The sequence below is a fragment of the Leucoraja erinacea genome, unplaced genomic scaffold (genome assembly GCF_028641065.1).
Source record: "Leucoraja erinacea ecotype New England unplaced genomic scaffold, Leri_hhj_1 Leri_68S, whole genome shotgun sequence".
NCBI classification, from domain to species: domain Eukaryota; kingdom Metazoa; phylum Chordata; class Chondrichthyes; order Rajiformes; family Rajidae; genus Leucoraja; species Leucoraja erinaceus.
Window position 1 is genome coordinate 357501 of NW_026576608.1, and position 19144 is coordinate 376644.

Genomic DNA, 19144 nt, shown 5'->3' on the forward strand with positions numbered 1-19144 from the left:
GATAGGTTGTGAGTTCAAACACCACTGGCTGTTCAAACACAGCTGGGCTGGCACTCCAGGGCAGCATTACAGTCCTCGGAAGTGTCATTGTCTCTGAAGAGACAGTAAACTGAAGTGCCATCTGTTCCCGGGCAGATTAACTGCGCCATGTCAGAGAGCAGAGCGGTACTTTGCCTGTGTCACCTGAATCAATAGAAAATAAACTAAACTAATCAATGAAAGATAAATAGAACGGATTAAAAGCACCATAACGACTATCTATGTGCAGGAAGGAACTGCAGATGCTGGTTTACACCGAAGATAGACACAAAAATGCTGGAGAAACCCATCTATGGAGCGAAGGAATAGGTGACATTTCGGGTCGAGACCCTTCTTCATACTGATGTGGGGGCGGGAAGAAGAAACAAAGTGGGCTGTGGGAGAGCTGGGAAGGGGAGGGGAAGGAAGGAGAAAGCAGGGACTACCTGAAATTGGAGAAGTCAATGTTCGTACCGCTGGGGTATAAACTACCCAAGCGAAATATGAGGTGCTGTTCCTCTAATTTGTGGTGGGACTCACTCTGGCCATGGAGGAGGCCCAGGACAGAAAGGTCGGGTTTGATACATAACGAGTATCGGAGTGCAGGAAGGAACTGTAGATGCAGGTTTACACAGAAGATCGGCACAGAATGCTGGAGTAACTCAGCGGGACAGGCAGCATCTCTGGAGAGAAGGAATGGGTGACGTTTCGGGTCGAGACCCTTCTTCAGACCTTATCTACCTCATTAGAAACCCGTGGACTATATTGGATCGGGTTTTACTGGATTTATCTTGCATTAAACGTTATTCATGTTATTTCCTTATCATGTGTCTGTACACTGTGGACGGCTCGATTGTAATCATGTATTGTCTTCCCGCTGACTGGTTAGCACGCAACAAAAGCTCTTCACTGTACCTCGGTACACGGGACAATAAACTACACTGAACCATTCAGGAGCGATTCTTTCCCCTTTCCCTGTGTGTCATGTACCAAAACTAATCAATGAAAAATAAATATGAATCAGTGGTGGTGAATCTGTGGATTTCTCTGCCACAGAAGACTGTGGAGGCCAAGTCAACTAATATTTTTAAGGCAGAGATTGATAGATTCTTGATTAATACGGGTGTCAGGGGTTATGGGGTGAAGGTGTTGAGAGGGAAACATAGATCAGCCATGATTAAATGGCAGTCAACTTGATAGGCCGAATGGCCTAATTCTGCTCCTATCGCTTATGATCCTACGAAATACAACAGAGATATTTTTAAGGCAACTCTCACAGCTGTCTGTGGCAATGAATTCCACCCTCTGCTGGTCCCAGAAGTGGATCTGCAATCACGCACAACATGAAGCGAGTTCGGTATTACAACTGCGCATGCCCAGGTCAAGGGTCATTCGGGATAAACATTCTCGCCAGCTGAGCTACTGTGTGTGTACAGATCTTCGTATTCATTTCAATGAGATTGATGAATAAATGTATCCGTCAAGTATGTCAGCCGTGTGCCACAGCGTACTGCAGGCTGCACAAATCCACAAATGTGTCTAGTTTAATTATTGACTCAATACAGCACCAGCCTTGAAAACGCAAAAATGCTGGAACAAACCTTTAAGAATAAGGAGTAAGCCATTTAGAACGGAGACGAGGAAACACTTTTTCTCACAGAGAGTGGTGAGTCTGTGGAATTCTCTGCCACATAGGGCGGTGGAGGCAGGTTCTCTGGATACTTTCAAGAGAGAGCTAGATAGGGCTCTTAAAAATAGCGGAGTCAGGGGATATGGGGAGACAGCAGGAACGGGGTACTGATTGGGGATGATCAGCCATGATCACATTGAATGGCGGTGCTGGCTCGAAGGGCCAAATGGCCTACTCCTGCACCTATTGTCTATTGTCTATAACCTGTCAATGATCAAATCCCTGGCATTAGCCTGAGTCACAGCCATTCACATTCGATATTGATTTTCACGAACTACAAGTTTTGTGGTCAACCAATTTGAGACATTCCGATTTAAACAAACCTTCCTGGATTGAAGGAAACGAGGAGAATGTGCTGTGTGGGGGGGGAGGTTGGAAAGTTCAGATCGGATTCGAACAGGCTGGTTAAACATTCGAGGTGGGTTGGCTTAAATAAAGATGCTGTTGCTTTAACCTCTGGGGTTGGTTCCAGTCTGTCAGGGCGGTGATAATTATGAGAATTTGCAGCCATTTAAACTGCTGCCAAAATAGAGGCTTCACTCAGGAGTGGGTCACAGCTCCCCATCAGACGGGACCTGTTCTTGCTCTCTTTGAAGGAGATGCCGCCCACCCCAGCAAGTGGGCAAACGTGGAGCCAACCCGTAATGTGAGTGGCAGCATTTTCTCAGTCGGACTTTGTCGACAGTTGGGGTGGGGGATCTGGGAGAGAGAGAGCTGGTGCCGCACAGACGAACAGTTTAATAACGACCCATTAAAATCTGCCCTTTGGCCACGGGGCAACCTGGGGCTGATCTGATCTGGCAGCCCTCTCACTAGCTCGCTGCATGCCCAATCCCGACGCAGACCCCCCACAAAACCTTTGGGCTTCGGGTAACACCTGCACAAAGAGCCTCTGCTAACAAGGGCTGGCAAACGGTGCTGGTCAACGTCCACTGGGCGAGATGGCTGTGGGAAACACACCGCAACCACCGCAAACTTGGAAAAGCACAGACCCTCACAGTTGTTCCTCATCCTCACCCCACTCAATCTATCCAATACTAAAGGGCAGGCATTTCACAGTTAAATGTCTTATATCGGATTGGCAGCTCCTTCACAGTAAGTGTCTGGATTAGTAAGTATGCAGATGATACCAAGATAGGGGGTGTTGTGGATAATGAAGAGGATTTCCAAAGTCTACAGAGTGATTTAGGCCATTTGGAAAAATGGGCTGAAAGATGGCAGATGGAGTTTAATGCTGATAAATGTGAGGTGCTACACCTTGGCAGGACAAATCAAAATAGGACGTACATGGTAAATGGTAGGGAATTGAAGAATACAGTTGAACAGAGGGATCTGGGTATAACCGTGCATAGTTCCTTGAAGGTGGAATCTCATATAGATAGGGTGGTGAAAGCTTTTGGTAGCTAGCCTTTTCTCAGAGCATTGAGTACTTGGGATGTCGTTAAAAGTTGTACAAGGCATTGGTGGGGACCATCTGGTGAGAGAGAGAGAGTAACTGGTGCTGCGGCCACAGGACGAACAGTTTAGAGAACGACCCAGGAGATTTACAGAATCTGCCTGGTTTGGCCACGAGGTTACAGAGATAGGTGAATAAGTTAGGTCTTATTCCCTGGAGCGCAGAAGGTAAGGGGGGACTCGATAGCGGTCTTTAAAATGATCCCAATAGCAGAGTTGATGTGGACAGCTTTTTCCTTTGGGAGAAGGGTAGATTCACCTGCACAAAGACATGACTTCAGCTAAGGGACAGAAGTTTAGGGGTAATATGAGGGGGAACTTCTTTACTCAGAGAGTCCACTGTGGAATGAGCTTCCAGTGGAAGTGGTGAGGCAGGTTCATTGGTATCATTTAACCGCAAATTGGATAGGCATATGGATGAGAAGGGAATGGAGGGTTATGGTATGAGTGCAGGCAGGTGGGACTAAGGCAAAAAAAGTTTTCGGCACGTTGTAGGGCCGAGATGGCCTGTTTCGTGCTGTAATTGTTATATGGTTATATGGTTCACAGGGCCAACCCTGTACTCAGTTTTCCTCGGAGATGAATCTTTGCCTTCAGGCCCTGTCCCACTTGGTGATTTTTTCAGCGACTGCCGGCGTCATATCAGTGTCGCTGAAAGGTTTTGAACATTTCAAAATCCAGCGGCGACAAAAAAAATGTTGCAACACTTGAAAAAACGCCGCGCGTCTAAACGTCATCACGCCACGTCACGCCGCAAATTTTTCGGTGACCTGATACGTCAGTTAATGTTGCCGGCAGTCGCCGAAAAAAAATCGCCAAGTGGGACAGGCCCTTTAACAGTTCATTCACACCGCCTGTAGGTAAAGCATCAGCCCACATAACACCGATACAGTTGCTCCCTGCCTACGATTAAATATATTTTTACACATAAATTATGAATAAAGATAAGAAAGTTGTTTCAAACACAAGCGATATTTTCATACTCCAGGAGCAAGCACATTAAGGATTAAATGAAAATAATAAATTCTTTAACTTTTTGAATATATCATACTTGCAGATTAATGAACTGAACTGGAACTGGGAACGTGTAAGTAGTGTGTGAACAGCAGAACAAGGAATGAAGCGATGGAGTTGACAGAATTCTAGATTAATTGCTTGGTAGAATGGTTAACAATTTATACACAGTTTATACAGCCTTGCGTTTGTTTTTTATTTTAAATCCCAAGTGACCTTTGACAAATCGCATGGTTCCTCGCGTTTATGGAAATACCATACTCGCTTATTGCTCCACTCTTTCAAACCTCTACCCCAACAGATCTGCACACGGTTAGCGACTCACATGATCTTTCCGCTGACTAGGTTAGCATGCAACAAAAGCTTTTCACTGTACCTCGTTACACGTGACAAATAAGTAAACAAAACTAATCCAAGATGGAAACTCATGGGACTGCAGAAGCTGGGATCTCGTGGACATTGGCACAGCGGTGGAGTTACTGCCTCACTGCACCAGAGCCTCGGATTTGATTAGAGTTTCTGTATCTTCTGCTGGATGAGAGCAGGGAGAAGAAGGAATGACAGTGTGGGACAAGTCTTTGATTATGTTGGCTGCGGTTCCGAGGCAGCGTGACGTTGTCGTGGTGGCTTTCCCTCGAGGTCGAGGATGATGGTCTACGACTTTCTGTTGTTTTTATGGACTCTCAGGTGGATTATGACACCAATCCTGGCTTTGAAAGTTCTTCGGCATTCAGGACCAGTAATTCCAGACGGCAGATCGGGCTTTGGTTTCCCAATTGTCGATGTCCATTTCACATTACATCATGCTGGCTTTTAAGGCGTTTTTGAATCTCTTCTTTTGTCCGCCTCTTTTCTGTTTGCCTTCTTTAAGCTGGGAGTAGAAGGTTTGCTTTGGTAGACACTCGTCTTCCATCCGAACAACATGACCGACCCATCTTAGTTGGTTCTTGATGACGAAGGCTCGATGTTTTTGCTTCATTCAGCACGCTGACATTGGTTCTTTTGTCTTCCCAGCTGATATTTAAGCTGCTTCGAAGACATGGTTGATGGAACTTTTCAAGTGTTTTCAGATGGCATCGGTACGGTGTCCGGGTTTCTGATGCATACAGGAGCGCTGGAATCACCACTGCCTCGTACACTAACATTTTGCTGTCTGTTCGGATGTAACGATTTTGAAAGACCCTCGTTCGAACACGTCCAAAAGCTGTTCCGGCACACTTAAGACGATGTTGGATCTCGTCAACAAGATCGACATTGGACGAGAGGTGACTTCCAAGGTACGGAACGTGATCCACATTTTCCAGGGTTGTTTCACCAAGTTGAATTGATGCTTCTTTACAATTTGTCTCGGTTGGTGACGATTGATAGATAACCTGAGTCTTGTTGGAGTTGATGGTAAGTCCAAGTTTCGTGTACACACTGTTGAAGGCAGTCAGGATCTGTTGCAGATGATTTTCTGAGAGAGCTGCAACACAGTTGGGTCTGCGTGTTCGAACTCGATGAGGGAGCTCATAGATGTCTTAGTTTTGGACTTGAGACGGGCAAGATTGAAAAGTCTGCCATTCGTTCTGTAGACGATTTTGATCCCTGGGGGTAGGTCATCCTGGATGATGTGGATGGTTGTCACAATGAAGATGGTGAACAGTGTTGGGGTAATCACGCATCCCTGTTTCATACCTGATCTGACTTGAAACGTCTCACAGTTGCTGCTGCTGGCCATGACTGTGTCAAGCATGTCATCGTGGAGGAGCCTCAGAATTCGAATGTACTTTTCAGGACATTCACAGTAAGTAAGTAAGTTTATTGGCCAAGTATTCACATACAAGGAATTTGCCTTGGTGCTCCGCCCACAAGTAACAACATGACATACAGTGCCAGCTACGAATGACTCAGAAAACACTAAACATTAATAATAATAAAACATTAATGATAAAACACCATTGATCAAGCATGTGAACCAACAAAATACCAGATCAAAGGGAGGCTACAGATTTTTGGCTGTTGAGTAGAGCAACTACTCGTGGATAAAAACAGTTTTTATGTCTGGCTGTGGCAGCTTTGACAGTCCGGAGTCGCCTTCCAGAGGGAAGTGATTCAAAGAGTTTGTGGCCAGGGTGAGAGGGGTCAGAGATGATCTTGCCCGCTCGCTTCCTGGCCCTTGCAGTGTACAGTTCATCAATGGAGGGAAGGTTGCAGCCAATAACCTTCTCTGCTGATCGGACGATTCGCTGCAGCCTCCAGGTGTCGTGCTTCGTGGCTGAGTCAAACCAGACCATGATGGAGAAGGTGAGGACAGACTCTACGATGGTGAGAACAGAATCTACAGGTGGATAGGATGTCCCATAAGAGTTCCCTTGATACCGAGTGAGGTCAATGAATGCCATGTACAAAGGTTGATGTATAGATGGAGTCAATGGTCTCCATAATTTATTAGGCAACTGAACCATCCTGTCAACAACTATAGAGCAGTCCTCTGAGCTACTGTCTACTTCAGACAGATACTGTACTATAATTTTGCTGCATGTCATTGTGGGATATATCATGTACCATATGAATATGTTTAGTTTGTGACTTTATTTGAAGCAGAAATAATATGTGAATGCTTCATTGAGCATAATTCCGACTGATAACTACGCACTTCGTCCGAGCACATTATTGCACACGTCATGCAAACCGTCTTAAATGACCACCTAAACTGTCATTTGGCAACCTAAAAAGCTGCCGAGGTTGCCCGGCTGGCAACAGGGGAAAAAAGTTAAGTGAAAGCCCTGATGCATTAAGCGTCAGTGTTCTGGAGCTCCTTCAAATGCCCAGACTTTGTGGCAACCAGTGGGTCACAGGTGCAGAAGCTTCCTGAAGCTTCTTGGTAGAGCCCAGTCCAGCAGCTTGCAAAGTGATGTCATCAGCCCATTCTCACGGCCACCCGCTTGCCATTCCCCAAGAGCCCAAACCCCTGCATATCTACAGCAATGGGGAAGGTGATACCGAGTGATACAGACAGTGAAACTCAACAGGGTGACAGTGAGACTAGTACAACGGCTAGGATGGGGAGGGACGGAGAGAGCGGGGATGTTCATAATGGTGTCAACATCGCAAATACTGGCGCAATGTTAATGATGAGTTCAATTAACCCAGGAAAGTAGTGCGGTCAACTTGAAGCGATGGAGAGGAAAATAATACAGCTACTACCCTGGAACAAGATGAGGGGCAAACTGTTGCATCGAAGCCTTGCCCCAAATTGGTGCCTCATGTCTTGCCTCCCCGAATTAGAACAACAGCAATTTGCAATAACACTGCGCCTTTAATGCAGGGAGGTGCTCTGTGGAAGAGTTATCAATCAACAATGAAGACCACTACTGAAGAGGGGTAGGTGAGTTAGTCACAGAATCATAGAGCCACAGCGACATAGAGTCAAAGACTCACAGAGTAATAGTCATAGATTCATAAAGCATGGAAACAGGCCCATCGGCACAACTTGCCCACACCGGCCAACATGTCCCATGTACACTAGTCCCACCTGCCTGCGTTTGGCCCATATCCCTCTAAAAATGCCCTATCCATGTACCTTCTTGTCTCTTGAGCGTTGCAATAGTCCCTGCCTCAACTACCTCCTCCAGCAGCTCTTTCCATATACCTACCACTGTTGTGTGGAAAGGTTACCCCTCAGGTTCCTACTAAATCTTTTTCCCATCACTTTAAACCTATGTCCTCTGGTCCCCGATTCCCCTACTCTGGGCAGGAGACTCTGTGCATCTACCCAATCTACTCCTCCCATGATTTTGTACACCTCTATAAGATCACCCCTCGTCCTCCTGCGCTCCAGGGAATAGAGTCCCAGCCTGCTCAACCTCTCCCCATAGCTCCGGCCCTCGAGTCCTGGCAATATCCTCGACAATCTTCCCTGTACCCTTTCCAGCAGTGAAATACATGTCCATAACCGATATTCCGGCAACTGGTATTCCAGCACCTACTTTAATCCAGAGAAAAATCACTGGAACGCACTAGAAATCCCCACCCCTGGAAGTCCGCCCCGAAAATGTGACGCCCAGGCCGGGTGAAGCGGCCGATGTCGACCTCATTGGGACTTCCGCGGCCGATCGGCGGGACAAATTAGCCACCTGTGGCCGGGGCCCTGGAACTCCGGCCCGGCCGGTGCCGGCAGATCCGTTCCCATAGCCAACCTCCGAGGCCGACTTGCGGGTCAGTATCTCGGCCCATCTGGCGGCCTAGGCACACCATTCCAGTACCGTTGGACTCTTCACGGAGTCCGTGACCACTGTTGGTCCATCAAATCGGATAATCCAGAAAGACTCTGGAATCCACACGGGTGCCAGAAAATTGGTGGTGGACCTGTATTAAACATAGAAACATAGAACATAGAAATTAGGTGCAGGAGTAGGCCATTCGGCCCTTCGAGCCTGCACCGCCATTCAATATGATCATGGCTGATCATCCAACTCAGTATCCCGTACCTGCCTTCTCTCCATACCCCCTGATCCCCTTAGCCACAAGGGCCACATCTAACTCCCTCTTAAATATAGCCAATGAACTGGCTTCAACTACCCTCTGTGGCAGAGAGTTCCAGAGATTCACCACTCTCTGTGTGAAAAAAGTTCTCCTCATCTCGGTTCTAAAGGATTTCCCCCTTATCCTTAAGCTGTGACCCCTTGTCCTGGACTTCCTCAACATCGGGAACAATCTTCCTGCATCTAGCCTGTCCAACCCCTTAAGAATTTTGTAAGTTTCTATAAGATCCCCTCTCAATCTCCTAAATTCTAGAGAGTATAAACCAAGTCTATCCAGTCTTTCTTCATAAGACAGTCACATCCCAGGAATCAGTCTGGTGAACCTTCTCTGCACTCCCTCTATGGCAATAATGTCCTTCCTCAGATTTGGAGACCAAAACTGCACGCAATACTCCAGGTGTGGTCTCACCAAGACCCTGTACAACTGCAGTAGAACCTCCCTGCTCTTATACTCAAATCCTCTTGCTATGAAAGCCAACATACCATTTGCTTTCTTTACTGCCTGCTGCACCTGCATGCCTACCTTCAATGACTGGTGTACCATGACACCCAGGTCTCGCTGTATCTCCCCCTTTCCCAATCGGCCACCATTTAGATAATAATCTGCTTTCCCGTTTTTGCCACCAAAATGGATAACCTCACATTTATCCACATTATACTGCATCTGCCAAACATTTGCCCACTCACCCAGCCTATCCAAGATTAAGCCCTTTAATCTCTCGCTGAGAGATCCTGGTGAGATACTAGGAACTCTCAGCTTCAGATTTTACATCCAATTCAATGCACGTGCAAGATCAATGGGACAGTTGTACTATCTACTATCAGAAGGTAGAGACTGTTTGAATCCTGGTTGACACACAGTCTCTAGGTAGGGCCTAAGATGCAATCAAAGCTTATCATATCTATCTATCTATCAATAATATATTAAAACTCTGTGGCTGCTGGCTGGCTGTTTGTGTGTGTGTGTTTCTGCCTGACTTGTGGGTGCCAGCCTTTGATTCGTTGCTACGCCAACACCGGACCCAAAAACGCCCAGACTTTTTCAATTTCGGTAGAGATTTCACTTTTCATTCCATGTATCCACTCCTCATTAAATTTTGTCGTGTTTATGTACACATTTGTAATAAAAACCACCTCCCCCCTACTCACTCATTTTGTCGCCCCCTGCTTGCCAGCGACCATAACGGCTGCTGGTGCCCGCCTCTCTCCTCAAAGACGCCATTTAAAAACAGCCGCACTGCTGACTGCGGGAACGGCTTCAGTTGGAGGATCAGACCCAACGAGTCTGCACTTGGTCTAGTATACTTATAAAAAACTCTGATCTTGGATACGTATGTATTTGTATTTGTGCGTGTGTTTGTGTGTGTGTGTGGGTGTGTGTGTGCGTGTGTGTGTGTGTGTGTGTGTGTGTGTGTGTGTGTGTGTGTGTGTGTGTGCGTGTGCGTGTGTGTGTGTGTGTGTCTGTGTGTGTCTGTGTGTGTGTGTTGTTCGCTGCGATTCACATCTCCTCGAAACAACGGCGCGCTAACGGTGAAAATTTTACATATTCCGATAAAGATTTACGCCATTATGTCAAAAATCACCTCATTTGAAAATTTGATGCATTACTTCCCGAGTTATTTATGAAAATGTTCACAAATGTACAAAAACATGGAAAAAATAACTGCTTTTTCCCTGTGCTTAGCCCTGTGCTTAGCCCTGCTCGCAACATTGTTTCTGTCCAAGTAAACTGAGTTCTGCTCACCCTAGCAAGTGCAAATGCATTTTTATTTTAAGTTTAAAAATGAGGGAGGCTGAATATGGCAAAATGAGCAGCCCCTTCGCGGTTGTCGGTTATGGATGAGTGATGGAATAAGGGGAATGGGTTGCGTTGGGGGACCAGGCAGGGACAGGGACCCAATGGGTCCCACTTGGTTTAGTACTTATTAAAGGTCTGATTTTGTTAGTGTGTATATGTGTGTGTGTATATGTGGTTGTCTTTACATCTTCGCAAAAACACTACGCGGTAGCGATTACATATTTACATGTTCCAATTGGCATTTTTCCCGTAGAGGCTGGGATCACCTTATCTGAACATTTCATGCTTTATTGCTCAACATTCACGGCTTATTACTGATTAAAAGTCCAAAACAGTCAAAAGACTTTGAAATTAAAACCACCAGCTTCAAATGATGATGTCACAATGGTTCAGTTAGCAGAGACCAGCCTCAAAGATGATTTCATCCTATATTTGACACGTTCGCACTTAAAGCTTTAAACATACTTCTTCACAAGGTTTTTACATATTCTGATTCACATTTTTCCCCTCGAGGCAGAGATCACTTTCAATGAACATTTTATGCACTATTTCTCTACTTATTACTGATAAAAGTTTAAAAAAATTCAAAACACCTTTAATTTCAAACTGACCAGCTTCTACCGATGACGTCACAATGCCTTGACTAGCAGGAGGAGGACTAATTGCTATTGCAACACGCAGGGCAAGTGCAATTGGAATTAGATTTTTTTTTTAAAGATCACTGCTGAGGAAGGCAAGGGGTGTCCTGGAATCTTACATTCGGGAACGGCTTGAGTTGGAGGACCACGCCTCCCGTGCGGGCCACGGGTAGGGATCAGTTGCATTGGGGGAGCAGACCCAACGGGTCTGCACTTGGTCTAGTAACACTATAACATTGAGGCTCGAGATAGCCTGCATAAATAACATAAATGTACAAGCATCACACAAGCATCATACATGTATAGTGACAATAAATGGCATATCTACAAGGAAATGTCCACTTCATGCTAACGCTGGAGCTAAGGACTTACCTTCTTCCAGGTCCCTTGGTGATTGAGGTGAAGGAAGGCCAAACAGTGCTTCATGGTTTCCATTAGGGCAGTTGAGGTTCAATGGCAGATCACCTGTATCTCAAATGCAATGGTTTCTCCGACATAGTCCTTACACTACGCCTACCTTTATCCCGCTCCCGTCAGATCTCTCAGCGCCGGGATTTACGTCCAATCCAACATGCAAGCAAGATCAAGTGGACAAAGTGATGAGAAATCTTAACGCTCCACGCAATTAGTTATGGTCTGCGGCAACCTTTAGCCACTGAGACGCAGTCAACACTCTTGAAGGAACAAGCCAATAAATGAAGAACACTGGTGTTATAGGTAATGCCACCGATTCTCTGGCAACTGATTAATTAAAATATCCGAGAGTTGAAAGAAAAGCAAAGTCAGCCAACACTCCATCGGGTCAATCGCGATTGAATCAAAATATTGTTTTTCATCACCTTCAGTTATATTCACAGCCCCATATTTCAAACGACGCTGGGCACTGCTCTGCAAACCAAAGTCAATAACCCTCCAGATTAACCATGATCAACTGAATGCAAATCAGCCATTTCACCGACACAAGTCAAGTGAATTGTTTCACTTGCAGCCCTGTGTCCTGAAGCATCCCAGCCCTGACGTTAAACAGCCAGTACTTACGATGAGGCTGTGGTCCCTCCCGAGCATAATGACCATCCTGTTCACAGTCGGGAGCAACTTATCCATGATGTCCTGAATGTCCCGGTATGTGATTCCCTGGAAGATACAACGTTGGAGGGTGTGAAGGTCAGGCATGGAGCGACAACTGTCCCGAACTGCACCAGAGAGTCATAGAGTGATACAGTGTGGAGATTCATAGAGTGATACAGTGTGTACCGCAAACATGTCCCACCTACACTAATCCTACCTGCTTGCATTTAGTCCATATCCCTCCAAACCTGTCCTATCCATGTACCCATCCAACTGTTTCTTAAACATTTGGATAGTCCCAGCCTCAACTACCTCCTCTGGCAGTTCGTTCCATACACCCACCACTCTTTGTGTGAAAGAATCACCCCTCAGATTCCTATTAAATCTTTTCCCCTTCACCTTGAACCTATGTCCTCTGGTTCTTGATTCCCCTACTCTGGGCAAGAGACTCCATGCGTCTACCCGATCTATTCCTCTCATGATTTTATACACCTCAATAAGATCACCCCTCATCCTCCTGCACTCAAGGAAATAGAGCTCAACCTCTCCCGAAAGCTCAGACATAGAAACATAGAATCATAGAAAATAGGTGCAGGAGTAGGCCATTCGGCCCATCGAGCCTGCACCGCCATTCAATATGATAGTGGCTGATCATCCAACTCAGTATCCTGTACCTGCCTTCTCTCCATACCCCCTGATCCCTTTAGCCACAAGGGCCACATCTAACTCCCTCTTAAATATAGCCAAGGACACTCTAGTCCTGGCAACATCCTCGTAAATCTTCTCTGCACCCTGTCCAGCTTGACAACATCTCTCTTATAACATGGTGCCCAGAACTGAACGCAATACTCTAAATGTGGCCTCACCAACGTCCTATACAACTGCACCACGCAACTGCAACATGAGAGTTGCAGTTTCCCGCTCACACAGTCATGCAGCACAGATACAGGCAGTTCAGCCCATGATAACCCAAAGGAGAACCAAAGTAACTCAGTAAGTCGGGCAGCATCTCTGGAGAACACGGATCGGTGACGTTTCAGGTCGGGACCCTCCTTCAGACAGATTGTATTGACTCCATCCAACTAATTTGGCTTCAGAATCCCTCATGAAAAAAATATTGCAATCCCTACTTCAACATTTTTAATTGTCCCACTCAAAAAGGCACAACAGAGGATGTACTTCCTGCGGCAGCTGAGGAAGCACAATCTGCCACAGGCAATGATGGTCCAATTCTACACGGCCATCGTAGAGTCTGTCCTCACCTTCTCCATCATGGTCTGGTTTGGCTCAGCCACCAAGCACGACACCTGGAGGCTGCAGCGAATCGTCCGATCAGCAGAGAAGGTTATTGGCTGCAACCTTCCCTCCATTGATGAACTGCACACTGCAAGGGCCAGAAGCGAGCGGGCAAGATCATCTCTGACCCCTCTCACCCTGGCCACAAACTCTTTGAATCACTTCCTTCTGGAAGGCGACTCCGGACTGTCAAAGCTGCCACAGCCAGATATAAAAACTGTTTTTATCCACGAGTAGTTGCTCCACTTAACAGCCAAAAATCTGTAGCCTCCCTTTGATCTGGTATTTTGTTGGTTCACATGCTTGATCAATGGTGTTTTATCATTAATGTTTTATTATTATTAATGTTTAGTGTTTTCTGAGTCATTCGTAACTGTCACCGTATGTCTTGTTGTTACTTGTGGGCGGAGCACCAAGGCAAATTCCTTGTATGTGAATACTTGGCCAATAAACTTACTTACTTACTTTTAGTTTAGCTGAGTGTAGTTTGGAGACACAGCATGGAAACAGGACCTTCAGCCTAACAAGTTCACACTGACCATCGATCACCCATTCTCATCAGTTCTGCAGAATCAGTCTGAAGAAGGGTCTCGACTGGATACGCTCCCTATCTGACCTCATGCTGTCTGACCTGCTGCGTTACTCCTGCACTTTGTATCCTTTTGTGCCTTAACCAGCATCTGCAGTTCTTTGTTTCAATGTTCTGGTGAATCATTTTCCGACTTAGGCCGTCAGTATTTTCAATTCAACCTTGCCCTATCATTCAATATGATCATGCATGATGCAGGTAGCCTCAACTCCTCTTTAGTGCAATTTCTCCACATCCCTCTATTCCTCAATCTATCAAACGCTCATCCACCTCAACTTTAAATACTTCTGGTGATCCATCATACTTTGTAATTCTGTATTGGGCTACAATAACACACCAGGAAGCCAACTTTGGTGGGCTGAGCCAGATGGTACGGCACGGTGGTGCAGCGGTAGCATGGGCGGAAATCCCAGGGGGGGGATGGGTGGGACACGCCCCTCCGATGTTTTGAGAGGTGGTGGACAATCTCCCCCATGTTTTGTAATCCGGATTTTGCAAATCGGTGAAAAAAAAAATCAATTAAACTCTCCGCTTTCCGCGAGACAGAGGGGATGTCACTGTAAAGTGCTTGTTAAATGTCTCTATTAACATCATATTAACACGATGTGTCACCAATTGTGTTTTGACCTTCAAGTATTACTGAAGGTAGTCACAAAGAATTTCTTAAAGCTGTCTGATGCGGGTACAATTACTATTTGATCTAATTGAATGTATTGGTAGATGGGAAAGATTTAAACGGGTATCGGATTTAAATTGGTCAAGTCATGAAAGGGCCTGTCCCACTTTCACGAGTTATTCACAAATACTCCCGAGTTTTCCCCTTGATTCAAACTCGCAGAATGTTCGTCACGAGCCCGTAGGAGGTCGTAGGAGTTCGTAGATATATCACAGCGACCCACTATGCCAGCCGTAGGTACTCGTGGCGTGAGGTAAGTCGGGACGTTTTTTCCTGCCCGATAAAAAATGTCCACGTGTAAAAAAATGGTTGGGATGAAAATAAATTGCAACTTTTTATTCGTAAGGAGGACATCGAAATAGTCGTGGGAATCCGTAGACATACTCATAGGAGTTCGTGAACATAGTCGTAGAAGGACGTAGGACTTCGTAAATTACCACGATCTTGATTTTTTTTTTTTTAGGTCCTTTAAACTCGGCAGAGGTTTAGAATTAAGTCGTGAAAGTGGGACAGGCCCTCAAGGTCTCCGGTGGAACGTGTTTCCTGGCTGGCCTGCAGGTAAGTCCCTCATTCGGACACTCACGTTATTTAGTATGTTTTTCCAATCTCTCTCTCTCTCTCGCCTCCAAGGTTGGTTCTTCTGCCTTTATTTGCTTCAGTTTTATTTGTTTAAGTGTTATTTATCACATTGCAGCTTTTAAAGATTCAAGCGGGTGTCAGGCGCTTTCTAGGGGCTGAATCGGCCCGTTCGCGGGGTTTTTCATCGCCCGGCGTGGCTTAAAATCAAGTTGCTGCATCGAGGCGATCGAGGCTCCTGATGTTGAAGCCCCTGCCGGCCGATTTTAAGCCGCGCCAGGCGATGAAAGGCCCCGCGAACGGGCCGTATCAAGCCCCACAATTCGGGGCGGATTAAGCTGCTGTTGCTGGAGTTCGGAGTCGGTCACCAAACAGGTCAGCTCCCGATGTTACCGTCCACAGGGGCCACGGCCGAAGACTCGTGTGTGTGTGCGCAATTGCGTGACCATCAAAAAATCGTGCCCCCAAAATTGTGTCCCCCCCCATGTTTTGATAGCTATTTCTGCCCCTGCATCGTAGAGCTGTTGCCTCACAGCACCAGAGACCTCGGTTCGATCCTCACTAGGTGCTATCTGCACGGAGTTTGTACATTCCCTATGTGTGCGTGAATTTTCTCCGGGTTCTCCGGTTTCCTCCTACACTCCATAGATGTACAGCTTGTAGGTTCATTGACTTCTGAAAATTGTCCCTGGTATGTAGGAGAGTGCTCACATACGGGTTGATCGCGGGTCGGCTTGGACTCGGTGGGCCAAAGGGCTGTTACCGAAAGGAAAAGATAGAGTTCCCGAGGTGCGACTCGTCCTTGGAAGCGTATGCGTGCAGTTCATGGGGAAGAGACTGCAGGAAAGGTCACGATTAAATGAACAGGGCAGGGTGATGGGACCCAATGCCCAGGAAGACTGAGGGCTAACAAACGACACAAACAAAAGGTGGAAAGGAGATCAGAAAAACAAACCTGAAAGCTTTGTGCCTTAATACGAGGAGCATTCGTAATATGATGGATGTACTGAAGGCACAGTTAGTAGTTAAGGAATATGATATGGTTGGAATTACAGAGACATGGCTCCAGGGTGACCAAGGCTGGGAGCTAAACATGCAGGGGTATTCGATATTCAGGAAGGATAGACAGAAAGGAAGAGGAGGTGGTGTGGCATTGCTGGTTAAAGAGGAGATTAATGCAATAGCAAGGAGAGACATTAGCTTGGATGCTGTAGAATCGGTAAGGGTAGAACTGCGAAATAGCCAAGGGCAGAAAAACGCTTGGAGTTATATACAGACCACCAAACAGCAGTAGGGAGTTTGGGGATAGCATCAAGCAGGAAATTAGGGATGTGTGTAATAAAGGTACAGCAGTTATCATGGGTGACTTTAATCTACGTATAGATTAGGCCAACCAAATTGGTAGCAGCGCTGAGGAGGAGGATTTCCTGGAATGTAGATGGGGTGGTTTTTTTAACCAATATGTAGAAGAACTGATGAGTGGACAGGCCATCCTAGACTGGGTATTGTGTAATGAGGAAGGATTAGTTAGTGATCTTGCTGTGCAAAGCTCCTTAGGCAACAGTGACCATTATATGGTGGAATTCTGCATTAGGATGGAGAGTGACACGGTTAATTCAGAGACTAAAGTCCTGAACTTAAAGAAAGTAGTCTTTGAAGGTATGAGACGGGAATTGGCTAGGATAAATTATACTTAAAGGGTTGACGGTGGAGACGGTGGAGATGCAATGGCAAAGATTTAAAGACCGCAGGGACGAACTCCAGAAATCGTTCATACCTGTCTGGCGAAAAAATAAAACAGGGAAGGCGGTTCAACCGTGGCTAACGAGGGAAATCAAGGATAGTGTTAAAGCCAAGGAAGAGGCATATAAATTGTCCAGAACAAGCAGATGCATGGCGGATGAGTATAATGAGTGGGCAGATGCATGGTGGATGCAGTATAATGTGGACACATGTGAGGTTATCCACTTTGATGGTAAGGGGAGGAAGGCAGATTATTATCTGAATGTTGTCAGATTAGGAAAAGGGGAAGTAAAACAAGACCTGGTGTGCTCATACACCAGTCGCTGAAAGTAAGCATGCAGGTACAGCAGGCAGTGAAGAAAGCCATTGGCATGCTCTTGAATGATATCTTTATTTCGAACGATTAAAAAAAAAAGAAGAAAAGAAAAGATGAAAATGAATAAATAAAACAAAAACTATATATATACATATATATATACTTAAATACATACACACATACATACATATACATGTACATATATACATACATACATATACATATATATTAAATACCTAGGTCATGTCATATCCGATGACTGGACGGATGACAAAGACCTCTACCGACAGCGCTGTAAAATTTATTTTCAAGCTAACATACTTATAAGGAAGTTTTCTATGTGCTCTGACTCTGTGAAGTGTTCCTTGATCAGAACCTATATCACACATCACACCGTTATATACTGCTGAATTGTGGTCTAACTATAAGAAAAAGAGTATGCAGAGGCTTAAGGTAGCGTACAATGATGCAATGAGGTTGCTACTTCGTGTCCCTAGGTGGCATAGTGCCAGTCAATTGTTTGTGTCCACTAGAGTGCCAACCTGTGAGGCACTCTTAAGACAGCTGATGTTTAGTTTTATGTGTCGCCTGGACAAGTCAGAGAACCACATAATTGAAGCTCTAGTCAGCCCTCTGAAAAGCTGCTATAGATTCACTTCTAGGCTAAGATGGCATTGGTGCAATAGCTTGTATATCTTATAGGCTAATATGCAATTTTTAATGTATTTTTTGTATCTCCTTATACTGTATGATGTGTTATATGGACCTGTGTCTGAAATAAAGCTTTATTATTATTATTATTATTATTATTATATACACACATATACATATACATAACATATATGTACATACATAAATTAAAAAATCAAAAGCCAATTTCAACATAATACACATTAGACTCGTTGGAAAAGGGAAAGGAAGAAGCCTATGCTTGTCAAGTCCTACCCCCATTCTTCACCATTAACAAATGCAAAATTCAATAAAATAAACTAAACAGACACTTCAAATAAAACTACTCCAATCAAGCTATTAAGAAAAAAAGACCAAAAAAAGAAAAGAACAAAAATAACAAGCGCCATTAACATCTGTGAGATTTACATTCTCCTTCCTCATTACTGTACTTTTCAAAGATATATCTTTTGTACATTTTTTTTAACTTGCATTATATTCATACTTTGTTTAATCGTTTCGTCAAGACCATTCCACAAAACCACCCCACAAATGGAAATACACATACTTTGTAAATTGGTCCGAGCATAATGCTGTTTCAAGTTTAGTTTCCCTCTAAAGTTGTAACCCCCCTCTCTGTCTTTGAACAGTTTTTGTATGTTTACAGGTAGCAGTTTATTTTTTGCTTTATAAATTATTTGTGCAGTCTTAAATTCTACCAGATCCTTAATCTTTAAGGTGTGTAATTTTAAATACAGTATATTGGTGTGTTCATGATATCCTACATTATTTACTATACGAATAGCTCTTTTTTGCAGTGTGCTTAGAGATTGTAAGGTGGTTTTGTAGGTGTTGCCCCATACTTCTACACAGTAATTTAAATACGGTAACACAAGTGAGCTGTACAGAATATACAGTGCTCTCTCATTCAAAACATGCCTTGCTTTCCCCATCACTCCAATACTCCGTGCTACTTTTGCTCTCACATGTTTTATAGGTCTTTATTCTCTGGAGCGCAGAAGGTTAAGGGGGGACTTGATAGAGGTCTTTAAAATGATGAGAGGGATAGACA

At 45.0% G+C, this 19144-nt stretch overlaps 1 protein-coding gene across 1 annotated transcript in view; it reads right to left on the minus strand.

Moving 5' to 3' along the window:
* Positions 1-11471: 11471 nt before the first annotated feature.
* Positions 11472-19144, minus strand: part of LOC129694493 (dedicator of cytokinesis protein 2-like) — a 186251-nt gene continuing 178578 nt past the window's right edge. Inside the window, exon 18 of the mRNA XM_055631210.1 lies at positions 11472-12273. Coding sequence (XP_055487185.1) covers positions 12118-12273 — 156 coding nt within the window. The 3' untranslated portion in view covers positions 11472-12117. The remainder of the gene's footprint in view (positions 12274-19144) is intronic.